At 52.1% G+C, this 26,932-nt stretch overlaps 1 protein-coding gene across 1 annotated transcript; it reads left to right on the top strand.

Annotated features, from left to right (window-relative positions):
• Nucleotides 1–783: 783 nt before the first annotated feature.
• Ppil1 (peptidylprolyl isomerase like 1) lies at nt 784–14,171 on the top strand. Its single transcript, XM_021149208.2, has 4 exons — nt 784–1,073; nt 3,307–3,461; nt 12,677–12,745; nt 13,268–14,171. The coding sequence occupies exons 1-4, from the start codon at nt 1,018–1,020 to the stop codon at nt 13,486–13,488; spliced, it is 501 nt and encodes a 166-aa protein (XP_021004867.1). The 5' UTR covers nt 784–1,017; the 3' UTR covers nt 13,489–14,171.
• Nucleotides 14,172–26,932: the final 12,761 nt, after the last annotated feature.

A 26,932-nucleotide genomic window follows, 5' to 3' on the forward strand; every position in this document is an offset into this window, starting at 1 on the left:
TCTAGACCTCTCGCGTCTTTTACCCTGAACAACTTTGGGGTGCCAACCTTTCACGAGGCAGTCCTTTTTTTTTTTTGGTTTTTCGAGACAGGGTTTCTCTGTGTAGCCCTGGCTGTCCTGGCACTCACTTTGTAGACCAGGCTGGCCTCGAACTCAGAAATCCGCCTGCCTCTGCCTTCCAAGTGCTGGGATTAAAGGCGTGCGCCACCACGCCCGGCTTGAGGCAGTCCTTTTTTAATTTTTATGTATTTGTTTGAGACAGGGTCTCTCTGCGAAGTCCTAGCTATCCTGAAACTCGCTCTGTAGACGAGGCTGGTCTTGAACTCTGAGATCCCCCTGCCTCTGACGCTCCAGCGCTGGGGGGCGTGCACCACTATCTCCTGGGACAGTCATTTTAAGCCTTGTCTCTCTTCCCAGCCTTTTCCTCTTTCCACATGCTCCTTGCTTTTGGAGTCTGTAGGATCAAATTTGCCACGTGGAACTTAACGGCGGAGTCTCAGTTTTCTCCTCTTAAAAACAGGACTCCTGTCATCCACAGGATTGCTTTAAGGAATAGACGCTGGGCGTGGTGGTGCACTCCTTAAATCCCAGCACTCCGCAGACAGAAGCAGGCGGACCTTTATGAGTTCAAGGCTAGCCAGGGGCACGGAGTAGATAGTATGGCTCGTTTCCGAGTCACCCAAGACTGGGAACTAGGAAATTCTCCAGCCCTCCAATCAGAGTGAAGAAGATTGTTCCCGCCTTCCGTGCCAAAACAGACCAATCACCGTTCCGGAGCGTGGCGCGAATCGCCCCTGGACAATCTTGCACTTGTCTGAGTCCCTGCACTGAGCATTTCGACTTGCAACCCTCTTCCCAGCCTGGAAAGAAGGATCCTTTGTCATTCTTGTCCCAGCGCCCTAAATCCTGGCACGCAAACCGGCGGATCGGCGGGAACCGGAAGTGTGTGCCCAGGGACGGGTCCCCTGTGAACTCCGCCGGAAGTAGTGATTGCTAGGGGGAATACCTTCGCTCAGCATGGCGGCGATTCCCCCAGACACCTGGCAGCCGCCCACCGTCTACCTGGAGACTAGGTGAGGGTTGGAGGGGGGAGGAATTGGCCGAGGAGACGCGGGTTCGTGCCGTAGTGGCCAGGCTAAGAAAGGCCGGCCTGACTCGCAGGTTGTCCGCACGCACGGAGCTGCGGCCCGGAGTACCTGTGAGTTCTCAAGGGACCTCGGGGGAGCCCCTCCAACATCGTGGAGACCTCGGCGATTTCTACCTGCTGTCCTTTTCCCACGCCGTTCATTAGTTCATTTACCTATATCCACCTTCCATCTTCATTCATTCATTCATTCATTCACTCACTCTTTTTTTTCCCCTCAACAATTGTGTGTTGATCACACAAGCCATGCGCGTAGGACCTGGACTTTTGAAAACACATAAAACAGTATATTATGGTGAAGGAGACGGATGTGTAAACATCACGGGACAAGTAGTAGAGTTGTCTGAACAAATTTCTTTGGAAGTAGAAGAAAATTAATTTTCTCCACAATCCAAGCGTGATCTTTGAGCTGGGGATGCCCGAGGCCCCAAGCTCGGGCTACAGCACCATATATACTCGGTGTGGTTGCACAAGCCTGTAATCCTAGCACTCTGGAGGTGGAAGCAGGAGGATCAGAAGTCTAGGGGCTGGGCTGGGCTGGGCTGGGCTGGATAGAATAGACTGCTTACCTAACATTTTATTATATTAATATGTAAAATTAAGCCACCTCCTAGTGCCTTGCCTCCCTTGTGTGTGATTGCGCTCAGTTTACTATTGCTAGCAGCTCCTGTCCCGAAGGCTTTGTATCACACACACCCCTCCAGTTTTAGCAGAGAAATGCTTCATTTTATAGATTTACCTGCAACCTGGTTTTCATACTGACTGAAGGGAACCCTGCTTGGAGCCTGGTCTGCCCTGTCTACTGACTTGAGCCCCATTTTGTCTGCCCTTGGCTCCTGAGTGTAGACATTAGGAAGGCACACACCACTGCTCTTGCTCCCAGCTCTACAGAGTGCTCACATTGCTGGACCTCCTGAACCTGGGCCATACAGATTCTCCCCAGAGCTCAGTGGGTAACGTACAGCAGGAGCCCTGCCTTGTCTTATCCTTAAAGGCACTAGGAGAAGAGAATAAAAGCACTTGTATGGGTGTGTGTGGACATTCGAAGTAACCAGCCTGAGTATTTGCTTTGCACATTCTCTTTAGATTTGATTTTTTTTAAAGATATATTTATTTACTTTATTTACATGAGTACACTGTAGCTGTCTTCAGACACACCAGAAAAGGGCATCAGATCCCATTACAGATGGTTGTGAGCCACCATGTGGTTGCTGGGAATTGAACTCAGGACCTCTGGGAGAGCATCTCTCCACTGAGCCATCTCTCCAGCTCTAGATTTGACTTTTTTTTTTATAATTAATTTTTTTATTAGGTATTTTCCTCATTTACATTTCCAATGCTATCCAAAAAGTCCCCAATACCCTCCCCCCACACACTCCCCTACCCACCAACTCCCACATTTTGGCCCTGGCATTCCCCTGTACTGGGTCATATAAAGTTTGCAAGTCCAATGGGCCTCTCTTTCCAGTGATGGCCTAGTAGGCCATCTTTTGATATAGATTTGACTTTTAATTATGTGTGTGTGCACATGAGTTCAGAGGCCAGAGATATTGGAAACCATGGAGATGGGGGTACAGGTGGCTGTGAGCCCTCTGGTGGAGTGCTGGGATCTGAAGTGTGGTCCTTCCCAAGAGCAGGACATGCTCTTAGCAGCTGAGTCGTCTCCACCCGTTTGACCCACTCTTTAACACAAGGGCTGCTTTATTTTTCTGTTCAAGTTTGGTTTCAATAGGTGATATGTTTTACCTGATCAGAAGTAAGCTAGGAAATATTTATTGAACATTCTCTTAGCTGGTTGCTTTCTGCCCAGCTTAAGCCCCAGACTGATGCAAATGTATATAAACTACTCATACTTTAATGTCTTTTTATTACATCTACAGATGTCACGTGAGGACTTTCCCCTTTTTCGGGGTTAGTTTCAGAGCATCGGCACATGCTTTTAGGATGTTGGCTTGTTTATGGTTGTTTTGCTTTAGAACATTGTATGCCAGAAGCTGTCCTGCATGTCACGCTCCAGTGATTGGCTGTGGCTTTGTTGCTTCCTGGGTTGTTCCCTTCTGAGTATGAACTCTGGGCGCAGTTAGCTGCTATCTCGCACAGTCAAACGGCAGGAGTCTTGGGGGCTGCCGCCTGCGCTGACCTATGCTCTGTCACCACCACAGCATGGGAGTTATCGTCCTGGAGCTGTACTGGAAGCATGCGCCCAAGACCTGCAAGAACTTCGCGGAGCTGGCTCGGCGGGGCTACTACAATGGCACCAAGTTCCACAGGATCATCAAGGACTTCATGATCCAAGGCGGCGACCCGACAGGCACAGGTACACTTAAGCCACCATTGGGTAGGAACTGGGTGGTAAGGCAGCCACAGCTTGACCGTCTACTGCCATGCATGGTCTTTGTCGAGCCGGGGATTGAACCCAGGGTTTAAAGTATACTGGGCAAGCACTCAACCGATTCAGTAGAGCCCACTCCCCACCTCCAGCATGGGACTGCATCAGAAGTTCCACGCACCACTACCAGGGTGTCAGTGTAGCCCAGGGTGTCCTTGAACTCCTGCTCTTCCTGCCTCCACCTCACAGGGTTTCAGGCGCATGGCTGGCTCTGGTCTCTGATTCTGCTGACAGTGTCTGTCCTCCTCATAGCTACTATGTGTGTAACTCACTGGGAAATTGTCTTTGCTCCTGAGCAGACGAAACCGCTGCAGTGAGACATGGATTTGGTTCAGTCAGGAGTGAAAAACAGGCAGTCCCCAGTCTTGGAGGATAAAACTGTGTTCCTTTATTCCAACTCATTCATTTGACAGATGTCTGAGGCAGGTGGATCTCTGTGAGTTCTCGGCCAGCCTGGTCTACAGAGTGAGTTCCAGGACAGCCAGAACTACATAGAGAGATCCTGTCTCAAAAACAGTAAAAAACCAGATAGATGTGAGGCCGCTCTGTGTCCGTGACCTAAGCTCTAGGGATATAGCTGTGAGCAAATGAGCAGAGACACGCCTACTCTCAGACTAGGGGGGGATGGGTGGAGAGCCAGTTTTAGTAGAAAGCCAGAAAAGTTCTCCATGGGGTGCTGTAGAATGGAAGTGTGACTGAAGAGAGTTGGGACCTTGACCTTGGGGGCGGAGCCCTTAGCGGGCCTTACAGAAGGAAGCATGTCACAGGAGTGTGACCACTGCTGTGTTTTGAGTAGAGCGGCAGGATCTGGTCTGTGCTTTCCGGGGTCACTCAGGCTGCTGCCCAGAGAGTAGATGGAGGAACAGAGATCAGGCCCAGATCAGGGAGAGGCCGTTCCCATGCAGGCTAGATGGACACAGCAGAGTAGGCTGCCGATGAAAAGGTCGGGAGACATCCCCAGCTCCCATGAGCGTACACGTGCACACCCCAGGTCCTGTTGGTGTGGTTCTGGGAGCTGAGATCTTGCACATGTGCAGCACTCGACTGTCCATGCTATGGCCTCAGCCCAGCAAGTTACTTAGGTTGAAGAATTTGCTGACAAATTCAGCCTGTGGGAGCACTTCCCGGTCATCCTTACTGCCCTCCTTCCGGGAAGTGCTGTGCTGTGCCTTGCTCTTTCCTGTCTGTCTGTTGTGAGATAGGTTTTTCCTGTAACCCCCGCCTTCGCTGAAGCCCTCAGACCATCTCTTTTTTTTTGTTTTTTCGAGACAGGGTTTCTCTCTGTAGCCTTGGCTGTCCTGGAACTCACTCTGTAGACCACGCTGGCCTCGAACTCAGAAATCCACCTGCCTCTGCCTCCCAAGTGCTGGGATTAAAGGTGTGCGCCACCACTGCCACTCTGTCTTGCTTGGTTCTCGGTTGTGTCTGTTCTAGATGGTCTGTTCAGTAGCTGCATTAGTGCCTTGTTGGGTCATTTGGGTTCCAGTCTGTCTCAGTGTTCGTCTCCTGTCTGAGCTGTTGACTCATTAGTGTCTCACCCTCTGTTGAGCACTGCACATCTTGATGGCCCTCCCCCTCCTCCTGCTGCTGTCCTCCACTGTTGCTGTGGTCTGTCCCATACCTCCCGTGCCCTTTCTGTTGATGCTGGTATCAGCACCTGTGTGTCCCCACCTTGCAGCACCTGTGTGTCCTGTCCCCACCTTGCTTTTGTTTGGGTACAGCATAAGTAGACTCCTGCCATTTATCCAGACTTATTTGGTGTTCTGTATCTTGCCCTCTGTGAATTCAAGGTTGCTGGCTCTCCGCTGCATCCCAGCCTGAAGAGAACTGGGAGCTCCTGGTCAGGCTAGCTTCTCTCCTGTCTTCCCAGATGCCAGTAAATTATGTCCCAGGGTTCCTCTGTTTTACCCCCAGGCTCATCCCCCAAGTATAGCCCTGAAGACAGCCAGCTCCATGTGCTGGGTGGCGCTTAGGCTGCTCGCTGGCGCCCTCTGTTGGCTTCTCAGATGCAGGGTGTGGGACTTCTGAGGGCCTGGCTCTGCTTTAGTCCTCTGGTCTGTGTAGGGACAAGAAACCCTGTGTAGCCCTGGCTGGCCTGGAACTCACAGATCTGCCTGTCTCTGCTCCTCCACCCCACCCCCAGTCTGGGATTACAGGTGTACTTCCCCACACCAGGCTGTTTCTTTGTTTCTCTTTATTTTTGCCTTTGGAAAAAAAAAAATCTTTGTGTTTTGTTCATTGTATTGGGTATCCAGGCAAGGCAGGCTTGATTCCTGACTTCCTGACTTTGGTTTTTTGAAACAGGGTTTTACTGTGTAGCCTGGTTGTCCTGGAACTCACTTTGTAGATCAGGCTGGCCCTGAAATCACAGAGATCTACCTGCCTCTGCCTCCCGAGTTCTGGGATTAAAGGCGTGCGCCAAGGTGCTTCACTCTCTCCTCCTTGCTATAATGAAGTGGATTTTATCTGTAACACAGTGCTGAGAATCCACGCTCAGTGAGTGGAAGGGACTCAGAAGTGAACTGTTGGTGCAGTGCCCTCCTGGTCTCTCTAGTTACTTTGCTCTCTTTCCTAATGTCACATTTCCATGATGTACTTTTGGGGGTGGGGAGTGGTTTGAGACAGGGTTTCTCTGTGCAGTCCAGGCTGACCTCGAACTCAGAAATCTGCCTGCCTCTGCCTCCCAAGTTGCTGGGATTAAAGGCATGTGCTACCACATCCGGCCCCATAATGTGCTTTTAATGAAATTGAAGCACTCAGAGGATTTCCAATACTGCTGCAGCCTCAAGTATAACAAGTGTTTGCACAGTCAGCCAGCAGGTCTGTGAAAAAAGCAAGCAGGAGAGAACACCCTCCCCTCCCCTCAACCCCAGGCACTAGAGCATGCCTGCCAGCCAGCCAGCCAGCCAGCCAAGGAAGACACGGCTTTTCTGTGTTTCAGGTACATAGCAGGTAACGGTGCAGGTTCTCAGCAGCAAGTTGGTGTATTTCTGCATTTCCGCTGTCTGCAGCCTGGCTACTCAGAAACCTTTCTTCTGTGACCTTCCTGGAACCAGTCCTCGACAGCTGCTCTCGGCTTCCAGCATCTCATGCTGAGCACTGCCCACATTGAGATAACCTACCAGCCCTTTCCTGGACTTTCTGTGAGCCTTCATTTGTTTCTGCTTACCCTTCCTCACCTCCAGTTAGGATCTGCCACCCGGTCAAGTGCCTCTGGGAGGCCATCTTGCTCTGTTCCTGGCCTTGGATCACACGTGGTCACTGTGCTTGGTGGCCCCCTCTTCTATTAGTCTTCTTGGTAGCCCCAGGAACACACAGAACCTGTCCATTGAAACAGTAAGGCCATTGTTAATTTCACTCATTTAGCAAATACTTGCTTAGAGTCCACTAGGTATCCCGTCTTTCCAGGGCCTTTGAGGAGTGTTGAGCACAGAAGCCCAGGCTTCTCCTTATATAGAGCTCCCAGCTCCACAGGAAACAAGCCGTTCCGTGTAAGAAGCAGGAAAGGGGTGAGATTGTGACTGTGCGACTCTGTGCTGGTGTCCTGTGGTTTGTGTATGTCAGGCAGGTTGTGTGTATCATAATGAGGGGCTGGTTCGATGGAGTGGGGCTAGACCAGAGAGGAGGCCTTGTGGGTGGGCCTTGAAGGAATCGTACAACTTAACTTTTGGGAAGCCGAGAGCAGTGTTGATAAACTCGCAGGGAAGCGTGGAGGAGAGCATGCCGCTCTAGAGTCACTGGTTTGTGCTGGGATCCCACCAACCGCTCACTCTTGAGTCTGTCTGTAGTGGATGACTCTGAGGCCTCATCTCTGAAGTGCACCTATGGGAACAGGAGAGGAGCAGTTTAGGTAGATGGATCGATGGATCGTTCGTCAGTGGGACAAGGCATGGGGTCAGGTAAGGTGGGCCAGGTAATGCAAAGCCCACCAACCAAGGGTGCAGGCTGACACGCACAGTCAGATTCAACTTGGCACAGGGACCCTTGTGTCTGGAGTAAGACACAAAATACCTGAGAAGCTGAATCCAGCTGGGATCCTTGGCAAGGCAGGATCACGTCCAGGTGCCAGGCAGTGAGTGCTGCAGGGCCAGTGTCCTGGCCCCACATGATCACTTGTCACACAAGCTGGTTAGGTAACTTTGCAGAGCTCTTTGTCAGGAGATGGGGGATATGGCTGTCCATAGCTGTCCCAGGGTTATGGTGACAGCTAAGCGATTCTTGTTGGAAATGCCGTAGGCAAAGCCTTAGCACAGAATCCTTTCAAAAGATCATTTCTTTTGGTTAATTTACTTAGCATTTCATAGGTACCTGCTAGACTCCCTCTGTGGGCCTGGCTGCTATGGGCCGGGGTCCAGCAGGGAGATAGCCCTGACAGAAGGCAGTAGGTGAGCAGGGCTGTGTACTGTCAAGTGACTGCTGGGGACAGGGCAGGGCGTCTCCACCTTGACATTATCAGGTGAGGCTAGAGGGTTCTGATGTGGGCTGGACTGGCACTGAAGGATGTTCAGCAGCTGGCCTGGCCTGGCATCCACCCGCTAGATAGTAGACCCTTCAGTTATGACAACCAAAGCTGTTCCTGACGTGAACCAGGATCCGCAGGGCCACAGCCAACCCCTGTTCAAAACTGCTGGGCTGGAGGGTGGAACCGTGCTGGTTGTGGTACGTGTAGGAAAGACCTCTGATAAGGTTGACTTGCTCTGAGTACCAGGGTTGGGGCAGAAACATGCCAGAGTGAATGCCAGTTAGAGCCTGTAGACCACAACGCTTGCCAAGACACAGTTCAGGAACTGGAGGGGTGGGGTGGGGTAGGGAGGATGACGACAATGACCACAGAGGGGGCAGTGAGCACAGATTGTCCTCTGGGATGGTAATGTGGATGGTCTAGTTCTGAATGTGGTGAGATGCACACGGAGGGATTGCAGCAGGGCAGTGTAGGGCCCTCCAGCTGCTCCATCATGAGGCTGCCTGTGGGCGAGCAGAGCAGGGCTGGACATTGTAGTGTGGACCAGGGTTAGTGTGATCCCTGGGAAGCAGACACCCAGGCATGGTCAGATGTTCAGAGATTTACAGGGGGAGAGAACGGGGAGGGGAAGAGGTGCGTTCTCAGGGCACCATGGGCCTAGGAAAGAAGGTACCAATGGAAAAGGGGCTGCCAGGGACAGGGGAGCACTGGGAAGTCTTGAGGGGGGGGTGACACCAGCTGTGAGAGGCTGCTGGGGACCGAGGGAGGCCTGGGGGAGAGCAAGGGACAAGTGTGTGGAGAGTCCTCAGGATGGAATGAGCCGGTCAGGGAGAGTGGAGAGAGGAGATAAGCCTATGCCTGTGAAGGGGACGTAGGACACTGAGGGACTGTGCAGCTGGGGTTCTGTTCTGATTTTAAGATAGGAAATCCTAATGATGTGCTGACAGGAAGGGAAAACTGAGACAGGACATTTGTAGCTGTAGGCTGCCTTACAGGGGTAGCCTTGGGTACTTTTGGTGGGTAATCTCTAACAGTGGTTTGGTACACTGTTGTTACTAAGTGGGTATATCATTGGGGTGCTTTGGGCTTTAACAGAGGTGGCGATTGTGGCTGTGTTGTTTCTCCCACAGTTTAATAAACCTGAGCTTGCTCCCCCATCCCCCTTAACTTCTTGCTTTTGATCTTGGCCTTGTGAGAGGCCCGAAGCCGCTTTTGAAGGAAGATGAGAAACAGCTACAGGGAAATGCTAAGGAGAGAGAGGGCCTGGCTGTGTTGTGAGACAGAACTGGGCCATCAGCCTCAGCTGGTCTCAAAGGAGCCGCCCTGTCTGAGGCCAGGGAAGGTGGGGAGAAAGCCCTGGGAATGCCCAGGGGACAGTGACAGCCACTGGCCCTCTGGTCTGGACCTGTGGCAGCCTAGCCTGCCCTTGCCTTCGTTCCTACTCTAGTCTATTGTATAGTCCACCTTCCCCCTAGGCCATTGTAAATACTTGTATATAGGTGTAACTCAGCTATCTATAGTTCTAAGTATCTACTCTGGTTCCTCTTTAGGTCACAAACTTCCTTCCTAGATAATGGTAAATTCCTGTGTAGGGCAGTGATTTAGCTATCCATGCCCATGGTCGGGGATCAAGGACTGCCTAGAATCTAACTTAGCTATATGTTAAAATATCAATCCTTAGGAGCACTTGTAATAAAGCAATATTAAGGGAAAGCACACAGATCCGTTTACCAACTAAAGCAAGGACATTGGAGCATTCGTTATACAGGATGCCACGATTCCAGGAGACTAAGTTTCCGTGAACTTTTCGCCTCAGGACAGTGCCCAGGTTTTCGGGGCCTGTCGCGCTTGTCACTACTGGAGTGGATGTAGCAGTGTCTCGTGCCTTCGACGTCAGTCTGTTCCTCTTGGGGGTTTCAGGGGGCAGGATTGGGGGGAGGACGTGCTGGAGAGTCTTAGAAATAGCTTTATGTGTTTACCTGGTTCTCCAGCTGAGACGCAGAGGAAGATGGGTCACTGTACATGGTGATTTGTTGGCCGCGGGTGAGGCCAGGACCAGGCTAGGCTGCCACAGGTCCAGACCAGAGGGCCAGCGGCTGTCTTGGTAGTAAGGTAGTCAATCTCAGGTGGTCTTGGCAAGCAGAGGAAGTTCTAGATTGGTGGAGACTTAGTCCTGAGAGTAGAGCGCAGCACAGTCAAGTGACTGAGCCAGCATCCCAGCCAGACTTTAGCATCCCTCCCTCCCTCCCGAGACGTGGTTTCTCTGTAACCCTGGCTGTGCCGAGACCCCGAAACTCACTCAGTAGACCAGACTGGCCTCAAAGATCCATCTGCCTCTGCCTCCTGAGTGCTGGTGTCAATGGCCAGAGCTACCACTGCCCGCCTGTCAAGTGGCTTTATCTTGTAAGAACAGCACAGACCGGGCTGGTGAGATGGCTCAGTGGGTAAGAGCACCCGACTGCTCTTCTGAAGGTCCGAAGTTCAAATCCCAGCAACCACATGGTGGTTCACAACCACCCGTAATGAGGTCTGATGCCCTATTCTGGTGCGTCTGAAGACAGCTACAGTGTATTACATGTAAAAAATAAATAAATCTTTAAAAAAAAAAAAAAAAAAAGAACAGCACAGACCATCCGTAAACACCTCCATGCCTCACAGATTCCCCCTTACACAATCAAGAGATGGCAAGAGGACTCCATAGGTCAAGGCACTTGCCACCAAGCCCGATGACCTACAAAGTGGAAGGAGAAAACAGACCCCTCTGATCTCCACTTGGGCACCATAGAGAGTATACGCACACATGAACACATAAATAAGTAAGTGTAATTAAAAACACCATCCGAAAGACATTTGCAGAGCATTAGCTGACAAGGGTCGGGCAACAGAGTGGCCCTTTTTATGTATCTGCAATCTCTATGTTGGATACATGTTCCCAGAGGCCAGAAGCATGTCACTCAGCTGTCTGGGCCAGGCCACAGCCAGCCTGCAGGGCCTGTGCTGGGCACTCGCTCTGCTGACAGTGTCTGCACAGGGTCCACTGCTGAGGACACTCGTCCTTCCCTGCCTGACCGCCTCTCCCCTACTCCATGTGCCTTCAGAAGTGTCAGCACCAGGTGTCCTGCTGGCCTTTTCTGTGAACCTCGAAGGGTTGAGCAGGGTTGTGAAAGGAGAGCGAGCTCTGAGTAAATGGTGCTCTGGAAAACCCAGCCAGTTGTCCCGAGCTGTTGAGAGATGTAAGGGCCTCCCTGCGCCATCCTCTTGTCTCTTTGGTTATTTATAGTCTCCATTCTGTGCCAGCTGGCCAAGCCAGCTCAGTCAGTCAACAGGTTCTCCAGGGCTGGAGCGAGGATTAAAAAGAAAAGACAATTAGACAACTTTGTAGTTTGACCTCAGCCAGTTCTAAGGCTGAGTGAGACAGGCTTATTTTTTCCCAATCTGCTTTTATACCATTTTAAATACATGCAAATAATACGGTCAGTTCTAGGTTGAGGAACAAGCAAGACAATAAACACAAATAGTCAAGAAACAGCAAGGCAATAAACAAAGTCCCATGTCACTACCGTCACTGTCACTACACTACCGTGTTCACTGTTTCTAAGGCTTATCAGGATGACCAAGATATCTGAGCCTACTTCCCTGTCCTAGCCCAAAGTCATATTCATGCCCAGTCATTCATGCCTACTTCTTTGTTCCACCCTAAACTCCGATCCCACTTACTTCCCTGTTCTAGCCTAAAAGTAGATTCCTGCCTGCGCTTCTTCCTTGTCCTGGCCCAAAGTCAGATTCCTGCCACATCCAGCTCTTAACTGGCCTGTGCCTTAATGTTTATGGTAGCTTTTATGTAGTGGCTTTCAGGCTCCTGGGCTGGCTAGTGTTCTGTCAACCTGACACAAGCCAGAGGCACTTGAGGAGGGAACCACTATTGGGAAATGCCTCCATAAACTCAGGCTGTGGGGGCCTATAAGGGCATTTGCTTAATTAGTGATTGCTGTGGAAAGAAAGGCCCACCCATTTTAGATGGCCCAGTCCCTGGGCTGGTGGTCCTAAGAGGGGGCTGGCGAAGCGAAGCAAGCCAGTATCTAGCCATACCCCATGACCCTGGCATTCGCTCCTGCCTTTAGATCCCTTTTGAGTTCCTGCTCTGAAATCCTTCCATGATGAGTTGCTAGCTGGCCACAAGTCTCCGTCTAACCTTTACTGCCCACCCCATCTTCTCTGTGCACTGTGCCCGTGTGATCCTGTTCCACTGTACGTGTCTCAGTGCCATCGCTGCACCTCCCTAAGCTGATAGCTTTCCCTTTCTGTCACACCCCCCCACCCCCAGGGGAGGCAGCGGTCATCTCAGGTCCTTCTACAACAGGTGCCTGGAGTGGTGGGTTGGAAGGCACAGCAAAGCGTGGTGATTAGCGGTGTTTGTGGTAGGCTAGCGCTGGACTAGGGTCCTGGGTGCTCTAGCTGAGATACTCTGTTTCCTGCACATTGTTACCAGTGAACGTTAACTTAACAAGCAGATGGCATTGTCTTACCTGCATGAGGTTAGTGACTGGAACATTATAATGTGTGTACTGGGGGTTGGATGCTCACTGTCTTTCCCATCCCTGGACTGTGAAATGTCCTTTGACCTCAGGCTGTTGTTGTGAGGTAGGCTGGGCAGTTCATCGCTTGTCTTCTGATTGGACAGGTCGAGGTGGCGCATCTATTTATGGCAAACAGTTTGAAGATGAGCTTCATCCCGACCTGAAGTTCACTGGTGAGTGTGTACTCGGGCTGGGTGGGTGGGACAGGGAGTGTGTGTTGAAAGCTTGCTCATTTGGCTGTGATTCAAGGTGAGTGCCTGACACCGTGGCACAGTGCCAGACAGCTGTCCAGCTGTGGCGCCACAAAGTGCCCTGGCAGATGAAAGAGAACAGTGCCTCTGGAGAGTCCTTAGCAGATCTGAGCATGGTCTGTGTCCTGGACTCCTTGCTAAGTCTCATAAAGCAAAGGCTGTCTGGAGCTTCCCCCAAGCAAAGCAAGGCCTTGCTGGGCTCTTGAGAGGAGTGGGTAAGGTGGGCCAGTGGTTAGTGAGGCACAGCACAAGACAAGCTGGAGGCAGAGGCATTCAGGGCTGCTGGGGTGGTGCAGGAAGAGACCTTTCTGCCCCTAGGAAGGGACGCTGTGGGTCCTGGCAGTGGTGACAGAGCGGGGTGAAGTCCTCTGTATCTGTGACAGTGCTGCAGCTCTGCCAACCGGAGGGGCTGCCCTTCATGCTCTTCTCTCCTTATGTCCCCAGGGGCTGGGATTCTCGCGATGGCCAACGCAGGACCAGACACCAATGGCAGCCAGTTCTTTGTGACCCTGGCCCCCACGCAATGGCTGGACGGCAAGCATACCATTTTTGGCCGAGTGTGCCAGGGTATAGGGATGGTGAATCGAGTGGGCATGGTGGAAACAAACTCCCAGGACCGTCCTGTGGACGACGTGAAGATCCTTAAGGCATACCCCTCTGGATAGGTGGGATGCTGTCTCCGGCACACCCAGGCCCCAGGGATCTGGTTTCTGGATGATGTAGGGTGCTGCGTGATTCTGCGTCATGCATACCTACTCCGAAGCAGAGGGGTCGTCTCTGGGGACATTTGTATTCTGGCCGACAGTCACAGACTTGAAAAGTGGGCCACGTTCATGAGCGCACTAGCTGCGCAGCCCCTGTTCACAGCCCTGTTCAGCCTCCAGTGTGAGTTCTTCCAGGAATATGCACAGCTCGCTCGCTCTTCCCTCTGAGCCTGAGCATCAATACTGCTGCTTCTGACACTACACATCCCACGCAAAGCCAGATTGAATTGTTGCCAAATGAAAAATGCATCCAACAGTCAAGTGCTGAGAAGGTGTCAAGTGGGGATGATAATGCGTAATGATTGGGCAATAAATCCCTGAGAGGAAGCAGGAAGGAGCCTTGGCCATTTTTCCTGGAGAGGGACTGGGAGTCTAGTGAGCACAAGGCCTTCACAGGCTTCCCACAGGAAGTGACGTGTTTTAGGGCTTTAGAGAAAAGGGGTAAGAGGTTTTTGTGCATGATGTCCTTGTTTTTGTTTTTGTTTTTACTATTTGGATTTGAAGGGGGTGGGGCAAGAAGGGTGTTAATACCTATGTAATACATAGAAACTTCCAGAATAAACCACCATTGGTGGTGGAAATCACTGCTGTGGTCTGGTATTGTTGTAGATTTTCAGCCTTTTCTCTTTTTGAGACAGGATGTCACTGTGTAGCACTGGCTGGTCTTAACTTCCTATGTAGACCATGCTGGCCTCAAACTCGATAAGTGCATCTACCTCCAGTGCCGACACTACAGGCATGCGCCACACGTGCATGCAACCCAGTAGAGTGGAGGTAGGGGGGTGCTGCAGCATTCCTGCCTTCAAGATTCACACTGCCTGGTCCTGGTGGTCCTGAGTCTCTGTTAGCTTCCCCCATGCAAGAGCAGCTCCTGCTGGAGAGAGGCAGAACCAAGGGACGTCTCGAGCACCGCCTCGGTGCTCTGGGGGAGGGAGGGGTGAGCTGCAGGTGAACCTCACATACTCTGGTTGCTGAGCTGCAGTGAGCCAACTCCGAGCAGAAGCAACCTGCAGAAGGAAAGGGTTCACTTCATCTTTCAGCTCCCAGGTCACAGTCTCCCATCCAGGGAAGATGGGGCAGGAAGAACTCAAATGGAGACCACCAGAGAGGCTGCTCCCTGGCTATAGTCCCTCACTTGCTCAGCCATTTCTCTTAAATCACCCAGGCCTACCTGCCTAGGAATGGGCTGCCCACCGTGAGCTGTGCCCTCCTTATCAATCAAGAAAACCTCACAGGGTGGATGAAAGCAGTTCCTCCCGGGGACACAGTCATCCCTTGCAGTGGGAGGAGATCCACCCCCACCCCACCCCTGTGTTGCTGTGGGCCTGAGGCAGCGCCCCGCATGGCTTTGCTTCCTCACAGTTGTGTGTCATTGTGCATACATTTTGGGAACTGACCTAAGTTTCACCCCACAAGCCTTCCCCCTTCAAGCCCTTTCTCCTGGCAAAGAAGAAACCTTGCATTGTACAGAAGTCAGCAGAAAAGGTTCGACTTCATTGTTTGCCATTGGTCCAGGGTTAATGTACCCGATTAAATGTGTAAGGGCCTTAGCCGCATGGGTTTGCGTACAGAAACGAAGAAAATTTCCTCTCAATAATGAAGAAGGAAAACCCACCAACAAGCCCTGAAGATGGCGCTGGTGTGCAGAGGCCCACACTGTTAGTAACTTGTGACCTTCAACCGCAAGTCACCCGTCTGTCACCTCCCAGAGCTATAACCCGTCCCTGTGTCATGTGTCACCGGCTCCGGGCCAGCAGGAGAGCTGTTGTTGCTGTGAGGTTACAGTTCTGCATACCCTGGGCAAGAGAGCAGCCCAGCACTGTTCCTAGCTTCTAGAAAAGTCTCCACACACATGCCAAGGCTGACAGCGCAGGGCCTCAAAAGAGGGGACCTGAGTGTTTCCCAACTTGTAGCGACTGCTAGGAAGCCTGCGGTCCAGAGCCTGGTTAACAGGGGTCCCACTGAATTAGCCTGTTAGCTTTGTCACTGTCACAGTAAGACCATTAGACCATTGGTGTGACCGTTTCCACCTTGGGTGGTGGGGAAGGCACCAGTTTCTGACTTAGGTAGAGAGTAATGAAGGGCTGTGGGACATCTGGGTCTCAAAGGACAGGAAGAGGTATTTGTGGGAAGATTCTAGACTTGGTGAGAAGGTTTGAGGCTAGGAGAAAAAAAGTCAGTGGAAGAAGCCAAGCATCCATGCTATGAGGCATGCAAGCCAACATTCAGGCTCAGTACATTAGCATTCACTGCTGGTCCAGGTGCCACACTTCCGGTCGAAAGGCAAGAAGCTGTGTTTGTCTAACAAGAACCCAAGGAGGGGATTTTTGCAACAGCATAAGGTCCTTGACACCACACCCTGCCTTGAGTGGCCTGGGGAGAGAAGAGAAAGCCCAGGCTGAGTTCAGTGAGTCCTGATCTGATTGCTGAGATGAACATCAGAGGACAGTCCCCTGCTGTGCCCCCTTAGGGACATCAAGTACCAGGCCCTGCTGTGAGCACCACAGAGCCTGTCAGTGGGGCAAGTGTCAGAGAAGGGAGGGAACCCTGGAGCCATCGGACACCCGTGAAGTGACCTGAAACACCTTTCCTTGGGGTCCTTGTGTATCCCAGGCACCCCTTCGCTCTCTGTAGCTGGGAGTGGATCTTGAACTGCTAATGATCTTCTTATCCAAAAGTTGGGGTTAGGTCAGAGGCTGGCCTTGAACTCACGGCCATCCTCTGCGATGGGGTCACGCACTACTGCGCATGGCAGAGCAGGTGTTCAGAGCAGGAGCTGGTATTGGAAACACTTCTGGTACCGGTAGACCTTAAAGCCACATCACATACCTCTTCAGCCTTGTGTGTTCATCCCATCCCAGGGTTGGGGTAGAGAACACAGGAAGAACCTGTGTGCTCAGCTAAGTACCCTACCACTGCACCCAACTCCTCCTACCCCCTTTTTGATGCCCATCCCCCAGAAGCCCGCCCCCCTCCCTGCTTTGACCTCAGCAAGGCCGGTCTCATTCTCATTCCATGCATCCCAGCACCTGGGCAATGTTTTTGAGGTTATTGCCGAGTGACTCAAATAAAACGTCTTCCATCAGGAAAAAAAGATGGAGGCTCACTGGCCGAAATAGCTGTGCCCAGAGTCACAGACCTCGGTTTTGGCTGGTGTGAAAGCAAAAGCCTTTTCCACTCGGCCCTCTGGAAGCCCTCAGCTTCGTTTATTTTTGGATCACATCTCGAGAATATGTCAAAATAGCTTTCCCCACAAATGGCGATCGGCTCCTACCCCCAGATCCTCGAGCCAATCTGAGCCTCCCCGTGGCCCCTCCGGCACCACACTTGCGGGGTGCGGGGGAGGGAACGTTGGCAAGAACATGTGTTCAAGCCGGGTGGTTCCTGCCAAGAGGCACTTTGCGCCCTCAGAACCGGGCTCCATAGAGCAGGCTTCTGTGATTTAGGTGAGCGCCAGGAAAGAGGACAACAGTCCAGCAGCTGGGGACAGTTGAGACAAATTGCAGGCGACAGGGATGGGAGCTAAGGCTGGTTTGGTCTCAGAGAAACTGGATTCCTGTTTGTTCTTCTAAACTGGGGATTTAGAATCCCTGCCTGTGGTGGTAAGTCTGGAGACCAGCCTGGCCTACATAGTGAGAGCCCTGTCTCCAGGAGAAAAAAAAAAAAAAGAGAAAACTAAAGAGTTCTATCTGGGTGGGAGGGATGGCTCAGTGGTTAAGAGCCGGTGCTTGCTTCCCTTGCAGAGGTACCCACAGGGAGATTCACCACTGCCTGTAACTCCAAACTCTAGGGCACCTGACTCCTCTCTTCTAGCCTCCTGGACTCACATGTGTACATAAACTCATACAAACACACTCACATATTTTCTTTTCCGTATAGAAAAGTGTTTATTCGGGCATGGGAGGGGAGTTAAGAAGAGGATATTAGAGACAAAGGCAGAGAAAGAGAGTAGAGGCTGGCCATGAGCACAGAGAGAGGGGGTCGGGGAATGGGGAGAGAGGGGGAGGGGCAAGAAGACAAGAGAAAACTGGCAAGATGGCTCAGCAGTTAAGAGCACTGACTGCTCTTCCTATGAAGGTCCTGAGTTCAAATCCCAGCAACCACATGTTGGCTCACAACCACCTGTAACGAGATCTGATGCCCTCTTCTGGTGTGTCAGAAGACCGCTACAGTGTACTTATGTATAATAATAAATCTTTGGGCTAGAGCAAGCAGGGTCAATTGGAGTGATCAGGGTTGGCTGGAGAGAGCAGAGGTCCTAAAAATTCAATTCCCAACAACCACTTGAAGGCTCACAACCATCTGTACAGCTACATTGTACTCACATACATAAAATAAATTAAAAAAAAAAAAAAAAAGATCCCTGGGCTGGTGAGATGGCTCAGTGGGTAAGAGCATCCGACTGCTCTTCCGAAGGTCCGGAGTTCAAATCCCAGCAACCACATGGTGGCTCACGGCCATCCGTAATGAGATCTGACTCCCTCTTCTGGTGTGTCTGAAGACAGCTACAGTGTACTTATATATAATAAATAAATAAATCTTAAAAAAAAAAAAGATCCCTGTCATTTTGTGTCGCCAAGGTGACACAAAAGTCTTTACACTCCCAAGGTCGCACATTTTGCCCTGTGGTCTGAATGTAGGTCAATGTGAGAAGATCCCTCCAGCTGCCAAGTTTGGATTTCGCATGCTATTCTGGAAGTTTACCACTAGGGGGCACTATGAATACAGTTTAGCCTCACAGCTGCCTCAAGAGGCAGAGACACCTTTCATGATTTTGCTAAGCCAAGCCAGCTGCTCTTGGAATGAGGAAAACCAAGGAAAATCAAGGACTGCTCAGATTGCCACCAACTAGAACTGAGCTGTGAGCCCAGCAGAGTGAGCCGAGGTGCACCATCCTCTGTCGGCTGGTCTAGTCAGACATTCCCATGTCCGGGTTGCAGGAGAGCTGAACCTGGGCCTGTTTGTGTATGTACTTGGTCCTAAAGAAGCTGGCTTCTTCTTTCTGTTTAGTCCTTCCCTGGGCAGTAAAGTCATCCTTTCTTTGGTAATTCGTAGTCACTCACTTTAAGCAGGAAATAACTTCACTTGAGAAAACAGTTCAACTTGAGTATTTCTGTCTTTGTTTTGTATTTTTGAGACAGGGTCTCTCTATCCTTGGCTGTTCTGGAACTCTCTACAGACCAGACTGGCCTTGAACTCAGAGATCTGAGCGCTGGGATTAAAGGCATGTGCCACTGCTGCCCACTGTGTATTTAACACCAAACCAACCTCTGAGGCTGACCTTATTACACCCATTTCTGGATAATCAAACTGAGAATGTACCAAAGCCCAGTAGAGTGAATGGACAGATGGAACAATGAACCCAAGGCTGCTAGCTAAGAACGGATTTGGGGATTTCTTGCTGAGTTTAGCTCTGTTTCATTTGTTCCCATCCTTGATACATAGAGGGGGAAGATGACCTTGCAGGTAGGGACATCCACCCTGTTCCTAAGTCCTTAGCCCCTTCCCAGAAGCCAGCCGCTGGGGCCAGGACACACGTGACCCTAATCAGTGTGTTTATTGGGTCAGAAGTATAATGGCCGAACTGCTGGGCTCTGCTCATTGAAATCACTTCCCTCTCCTTAAGGGTCTGGCTGGGCTCCATTAAGAGCTGTGCCCTGTGTACTCAGTAGAGGCAGAGGCAGTGCGGGGGAGGGGCCAAGCACATCTCTACTTCCTCATTAACTGACAGGGAAAGTGGCCGTTCTGGGTCAGCATACACATGTAAGAAGGAAGCCATCAAAGGAAGGGGAATCCACAGTCCACCATCGTTCTCAGCCACGTTTAATCCTGAAGGCTTTGCCTCTGTGGCTCCCTTTCTGGAAACAGGAGGGACAAGAGACTTGGTGAGCTCAGGTGCTGGGTGACTTCTGGTTCCAATGGATGCTCAATGCAGGGCTGCAAAATTCCCTTCCTCTCTGATCTGCCTTGTCCCTCAGTCGCACTGGAAGTTTGTGTGTGTGTGTGTGTGTGTATGTGCATGGAACCCAGAGCCTGGTACATACTAAGGAAGATCTGTGCCATGGAATTATACCTTTGGCCCTATCTTTTCCCTACTGGGGGAAACCTAATGAACGAAGATCCCAGAAGAGAGGGTGGAAAGACGCTAGGCCAATGGCAGCTCCGGAGCCCGACACCTGAGCCTCACCTAAGTGCTGATGGAATTATCAGAGAACTGGAGATCAGGGCGGCTGTTCCTAGCCAAAGGTAGAAGAGGCAGGCCACCAAATGTGCCTGCTGAGCTGCTGGGAGTGGGAGGCAGAGCTAATAAACTCAGGGAAATCACGGCAGGCAGCTGAAGACTCCAGCAGGCACGCCAGGGCAGGGCCTCCGGGACTTCGGTTTGCACAGGAAGCCGGGCTCCTGGCATTCTGTGCACATTTCAGTTACCTCCGCAGCCAGGCAAGCAAACACGAATCGCGTGGCATGAAAATCAATTTAGAGCTTAAGAGGGGGAGAGGATGTTTCATCCTCAGTGGCTTCCCAGGCTGCCCTGCACATGCACCACTAGGAGAGAGACAGACAGCTAGGGCCTCAGGGCAGCAACAGCCTCTCCTGAATCTCACCCCCCCCCCCCCGGTTTTTAGATGCCCGAGGGAGAGGGTGCCAGGGTCTTTGGAGCCAGTCAGGGGAGGAGGAGTAGGAGTTAAGGAATGGAATTGGACAAGAAGCTGTGCTCCCTGCTCCTCCTCCTCCCCCTAGGCTTGAGTGTGTGGGTCCAGAAGACCCTGGGAGGCTGGCAGGACAGGGAGGGGCTGAGTCTGCTTTGCAGCTTGAGACAAATGTGAGGAGTCAAGTCTCCTGTTTTCTAAGATGCTCAGCCAAGGAGAGAGGTCTTAACATGGAGCGGGGAGTTCAGCAAACCCCAAAGCAAGCCAGGCTGCCACATGAGGGAGGGAGGAGGCTGTTTCCAAATGGAGCTAGGAGCTGGGGTTGTAGCTAAGTGGCAGAGTGCTTGCTGGCATGGGCTAGGCCTTAGCTTCCAGCACCAGCACTATAAAGGGAGTTGGGAGGCGGGGTGGGGTGGGGTGGAGTGGTGGGGACTTGGACCCAGGGCTGAGGCTGGGCAAAGCCAGGAGGATGATCATGGAGTCCTGGCTAATCGGGAAGAGGCGGAGTCTGAGGCACAAGCTGAGAGAAAAGGGCAGGGGCAGCCAAGCTAGCTCTTATGGATCTTGTTAGCAGGGATGAGCACACAGAGCTTATTGTGGGGTCAGAAACGGTACATCTACATGCTAATGAGGTGAGAGTCAAGGCAACCATCCTTCCTAGAAGAAGCTGAGATAAAATGATTCATACTGAAAATCCCATTACTCAGGAGGCCGAGGCAGGAGGATAGCCTGTGAGTTCAGGGCCAGCTAGGGCTATGTATGGTCCAATCAAGAATCAGGGCCAGTGCAGATCTAGACTGGGAATATAGCTCAGTTGGTAGACTGTTCGCTGAGTTTAATCCTCTGCAGTATCTAAAACCAAGTTTCTAATCTCAGCGCCCTAGAGGTGGAGTCAGGGCCATAGAGGGTTTGAGGCCAGCCTGGGCTACATGAGATTCTGTCTCCAAAAGGAACAAAAACAAACAAACAAATAACCCACCACCAACACTACCAACAACAACAACAAAAAAAAACCCAGAGTCTAATTTGAATCTGAGCATGTATTAGCTTTTGTTGCTAATTACCACTCACTGGCAAACAGCCCTAGAGGGATTTCTCCCCCCCCCCCCCATGGGCCTCAGTTTCCAGATCTGCAGAGCCATCTTTTAAGTTTTCTGCGGCACTGACACTGGATGAAGTTTGCCAGGGAGGAGAATCAAGGGAAGTGACAGGCTGGGATGTTTATGCTGGGATGTGGTGAGACTGGAAGATGGGCGTCGCTCTGAGAATCAGGATGAGGTCTGCATGGGGTCAGGGTCTCAGCCTACAAGACCCAAAGCTTGCATCCTGTCCAGGGCTCTTAGCTCCGAGAGCTTGGGAGAATGAAGCCGCTGGAGAGGACTGGGTCCAGGTTCCTCACCTGAGGAAGTGCAGCCAGTGGGAAACTCTAGAGCTGTGTATCTGAACTGCCCTGCATTGAGCCTGAAGCTCTGGCTGCCTGAGCCCTCCACCCTCGAGATGACTGGGTGCAGCAGGCGGTGCAGGAGCAGAGATTTGTTAAGTGGGACGGCAGTGTCGAGGACTGAGTGGGCGGCAGATGTGAGATTCTCGATGCTGTGTTCGTGGCAGATTCTCAGTAAATAAGATGGAGACATCTTATCCTTCCTTTCTGCGAGGCTCTGGCCTCAGACCCTGATGGTGTCAGCCAGATTGTTGACACACAGTTCCCTCAATGCGTTCCTGACACATGCAGAATGAATGTTTAATGATGCGCGTGATGGGCACTTCTTTGATATACTGAAGAGGACTCTGGGGGGTCCTTTCCAAGGACTCAGTGCTTCCAAGGGCAAGAGTGGGCATTTCAGATGAATCAAGCGCCTGCCGCACATGACCTGTTGGTACCTGCACTGTCCTCCGGTGCCGGGAATCAACAATGAGCAAGACAGCCCTTGTCTGTGTAAAGCTTTTCCTAGTGGGAAAACAGACAAAAGGAAACGACAGAGATAGGCAGCGGTGAGTGGCAAGCTCCTCTGACAGGGAGGGTTCTTCTCTGTGAAGGGGGTGGGCATTGAAACAGACAGGAACACTCTTCCAAGCAAGGGAAACGAAAGAGCAGGTATAAAGGCTGAGGTGATGAACTGTAGCCCAGGAAGGCCCGTGCGGCTGGCTGTGGCCACTGAAGTGACCAAAGAGATGCAGCCAAAGAGATTAATGGAATGTTCTAGTGTGGGACGATAACATGGTGGGAGAGGAGGTCTGGAGCAAAGGGTGATCTGTGCTTCATGCATTCACACACACACACACACACACACACACACACACACACACATGCTTGTGAGGGTTCCAGGTCCTGGGCTGTAAAGGCAAGAGGTTGGAGGGAGAAAGCCAGAAAGAAAGGTAGGCCACAGAGGGCCAGTCAGACTTGGGAACTGGTCCCGAGAGAGAAAAGGGAATCCCGAGCTACAGCAACAATCAGGGCTTCACTTTGAGTTGGTGGCAGCAAGCAGGATGGGGAGTCTTGAGTACCCAGCCTTACTATTATGAGTGGGGTTTCTCGCTGGGGAAGCCTCCAATGACCTTGAATACATCACTCTCCTCTAAGATTTTCAGCAATCAAGGGGGTTAACTCACACAGTCTCTGAGCCAAGTCCCTTCTATTATCTCTATCAGTGGATGGAGTCAGACTCTGCATCCTACCTCATTCCTACTGCTATGGCGGTTCCAAGCTTCCTCCTGTCCTCTGGCTCTCCTTCCCCAGAAGAGGGCATCAGATCCCATTACGGATGGTTGTGAGCCACCATGTAGTCGCTGGGATTTGAACTCAGGACCTTCGGAAAAGCAGCCAGTGCTCTTACCCGCTGAGCCATCTTGCCAGCCTGCACATAGCTTCTAAATGAGCAGGTAAATGGGCAGCTCATGTGCAGCCCATGCCTCTAAGTAAGCTATGTGCTCTTCCAGGTCCAAGGCTGTGTTCAACCAGCAATGTTCTCAGGTATAGCACGGGTACCCCTCCCCGACACACGCACATGCACACACTGTCCCCTTGCACAATCTGGCTCCAGCCCTCACATCAGCTTTCTCCCATTGTATCAGGGCAGATTGGAGGGCAGCACTTACTCAAAGTGCCTCTGGAGGGGAGGGGAGGGGCAGGGGGAGGGGGAGGGCAACTGCAGCTGCCGCCTCTGCAAGGAGCTTGGTCCCCAGCCCTCAGTGCTTTTCCTCTCCTTATAGATGCCGAGAGCAAGCTGCCTCTCAAAATTGCTCTGCTGTCATTAACACCACGAATCAGGTCAGATGAAGGCCGTCTGCAGTCTTGGACGGCGAAGGCAAAGTGCTGACGCTGATTATCTTAGCTCTTTCGGGCACGCCCCCCAGGTCCGTGATTGAGGTTCTTAATCAGAGAGATGATGGTGCTTCCGTGGCGGGTGGGCCGGGGTCAAGGTTGCTTCTGATCTGGGTTCTAGGACCCCAGAGTCAGTCTGTAGCATGTGATGGGTTACCAGAGGGCCTATCAGGATGTCTTGGGTGGCCCAGTGACCAGATTTCTGTGATACCTTCTAGAGAACAAATTCACCCAAATGCATCACTCACGAGATTGCTTTAAACCTGCAGTGAATACTTTGAGCAAAGACCAGAAGCGACGCTCTGCACACTCATCAGAGAGTTTTGTTCTGGGTCTGACTGCTAAGCTGGCCATGGTGCAGAGAGGTGTCCCCTTTTGGACAGGCTGGTGGCAGCTGGAGCCTGTCATTGTGACTTCTTACCTGCAGCCTCCTGGCTTCATCTTGTACCTCCACTAACCTTGAGCCTTCACCTTTGACACACACTCTAGATCTGTGGTTGCCAGGCACAGACCTCCGGCCTAAGTTCTACAGTCATCCCCGAAAAAGGCAGCTCAGCCTTACTGCTGGCGATGAGGCGAAAGTTAAGCCCAGTACACCTGCTGGAGTCTGCATCTCAGGCCGGGACCTTCCCTGGCTCTGGGACAGTCTCAGCCACCCTGTGTGTCAGGCTAGCCATGCCATAGGTGACTCCTTCTGGAGCATGGGGCTGTCAGCCATATTAGCCATGGAGCCAAGAGCTAGCAGAAGCCCCTGTTTGGGCAGATGGAGTGAGAAGAATCCTGGAACCCAGTCCTTGTGCAGGGATCAGTGGTCCTGCCAGACACCCTGCTTTCCCTGACCTCTTAGGCACTCTGTCCAGTCTGTCTCAGGGCTGACTCTAGCGCCCATGCAAGGCCTCACTCTCAGTGTGATTTGTCAGTTACCTCCCCTCTGGGTTCCCATTCTGCCCCCTTGTCCCCTGATCCCTGGCCCTCTATGTCACCTTCCACAGCCCTCTTCAATGCTGGCTAGTTCTGTCTACATATCCTGAAGCCCAACTAGCCTGGAGCTTTTAGGAACAGACACCCTGCCTTTTTGCCTTTTGTTGTGGTTATTTTTGAGACAGGGTCTTTCTACATAGCCCTGTCTGTCCTGGAATTCCCCCTGTAGACCAGGCTGGCCTAGAACTCACAGAGATCCTCCTGCCTCTGCAATACAGACTATATGCTTCTGCAAAGAGACCCTAGAGTCACCACTCCAAATGCTGTCACTTTTCAAGATCATCGGCAGACTCTCAGCTGAACAACTTCTCTGCCTCCCCATAGCCGACATGAGAGACAGAGGGGGGAGGTACCGGGTGAGCAGTACTGTTCCTGCTGCCCCATGCCCACAGCATGCCTGTAGTAAAGGGGTAACCTAATCTTTGTCCAATCATTTAGAATTGTGTTTTAAAACACATCCCTACCGGGCATGGTGGCACACGCCTTTATCTCAGCACTTGGGAGGCAGAGGCAGATGGATTTCTGAGTTCGAGGCCAGCCTGATCTACAAAGTGAGTTCCAGGACAGCCAGGGAGGGCTACACAGAGAAACCCTGTCTCGAAAAAAACAAAACAAACAAACAAACAAAAACCCAACAAAAAACAAAAGAACAAACAAAAAACCCCCACATCCCTACTAGGTAGCAGTGGCGCATGCCTTTAATCATGCCAGGGAGGCAGAGTAAGGCAGATCTTTGTGAGTTTGAGGACAGCCTGGTCCACAGAGCAAGTTCCAGGACAGCCAGGGCTACATACAGAGAAACTCTGTCTTGAAAAACAAAACAAAATGATGAAAAAATAAAAGCATGTTCCTAATCCTAAATCTTGGCAAGTCACTTCACATCTTTCTGCCTTGGTACCATCCCGTTCTACGGCGTTAGAAATGGTACTCGTCCCACAAACACAGGCCGAGCACCGTCCTGGGTGTGAACGTCTCCTTAGGCTCATTCTGTCTCACCACCATATTGGACGATAGTTTTAGACATATTGACTAGCAGCTCACTTGGGGTTCAGACTGGATTTTGTTCTAAATTTAAAATCAATTGAAAATTGAAAAACAATAAAAAAAAAAAAACAAACAAAGCCCCACAAAGAAACAAGCAGAGACTGAGGTGTTCTTTGTACAGCCCAACCCAAAAGTGAGTTGTCCCCTCTCCTTCTTCCTGGGGGAATCCAGCACCCCTGGCTGTCTGCCCCAGGCAACAGAACTGAGTCCAGCTGATCTGGAGACGTAGGTAAACAGGAATCACTTGTGCAGGTCCAAGGAAGGTGTTCTGTTTGTCTTCAACTCGAGCTCTGACTGACGTTTTGAAAACTGATTTCAAACGGCGTTCCGGTGCACCTGCTCGGAATGCCCGGCTGCCAGAAGGCCACCACTGATAGCGACAGGCATCCACGATGTATGAGGTGGTGGGTGAGGAAGTTGTGGCTCCGCGTCTTGTCTCAGCAAAGCTTACACTGAGGCTGAGGAGGGGCTGCGGGTGGATTTGCTGGAGAGGAAACTCCGTGCACAGCTGGCTTGGCGCTGCAACCCCAGGCCCAGAGGGCAGGCTGAGCCTGGGAAGACTGCCTGAGAGATGCTTTGACCCTCCCCTCGCTTCCCAGTGCAGGGCTCTGAGCCTGGTATACTGGGTTGCTGGTTGCAAAGCCTAGGGAGCTGAGGCCAGCCACTCAGTCTAGTGGAGGAAGCTTCCAGACAGACCCGGGGGTTGGCTCGGCCCCTGTGGTCACGACGAGAGGAGGAGGACGACGACGACGAAGGAGCTGGGTAAAGGTTCAGGCGACTAGCCAAGACCAGGCTTTGCGGACACCAGAGGCAGATGGGCAAGCTCCCACTGACCCACCCTACTTCGGAAACCAGACCAGCCTTCCTGGCACCAGGATTGCCGCCTCCCCAAAATGAGGTGGAGGGTGGAGGGCTTAGACCCTCCGGTGGCGGTGCGCACACTCAGCCGAGCCCTCTTCCCCAAACCCCGCCTAGACGCTGCCCAAACAGGTGCCCCTTGGACCGTTCCCCTCCCCCAGCACGCAGACCCCGGCTGGACAAGTGGGGTGGGGGAACTTGCGCAGAGGGCGGCGCGCGCCCTGGGACCGACTCTGGCTGTCGCCAGCCCTGTCCCCGTCATCCGGAGCCGCGTCCCCACGCCTGCCACGCGCGTGCACACACACGCGCGCACACTCACACATTGCTCCCACACTCGCCCCGCGCAGACCCCGCCCCGGCCCCGCCCCGGCCCCTGCGGGCGGCCCCTCCGGCGCCCGGGGACCCCGCACGCTGCGCGCGCCTGGCGGGAGGCGCTGGCGGCGACTCCGGGTACATTTGATTTTCCCGCAGTCCAGGGCACCCCGGAGCC

The sequence above is a fragment of the Mus caroli genome, unplaced genomic scaffold, assembly GCF_978045245.1.
Source record: "Mus caroli unplaced genomic scaffold, Mus_caroli_1 scaffold_18, whole genome shotgun sequence".
Classification (NCBI taxonomy): Eukaryota; Metazoa; Chordata; class Mammalia; order Rodentia; family Muridae; genus Mus; species Mus caroli.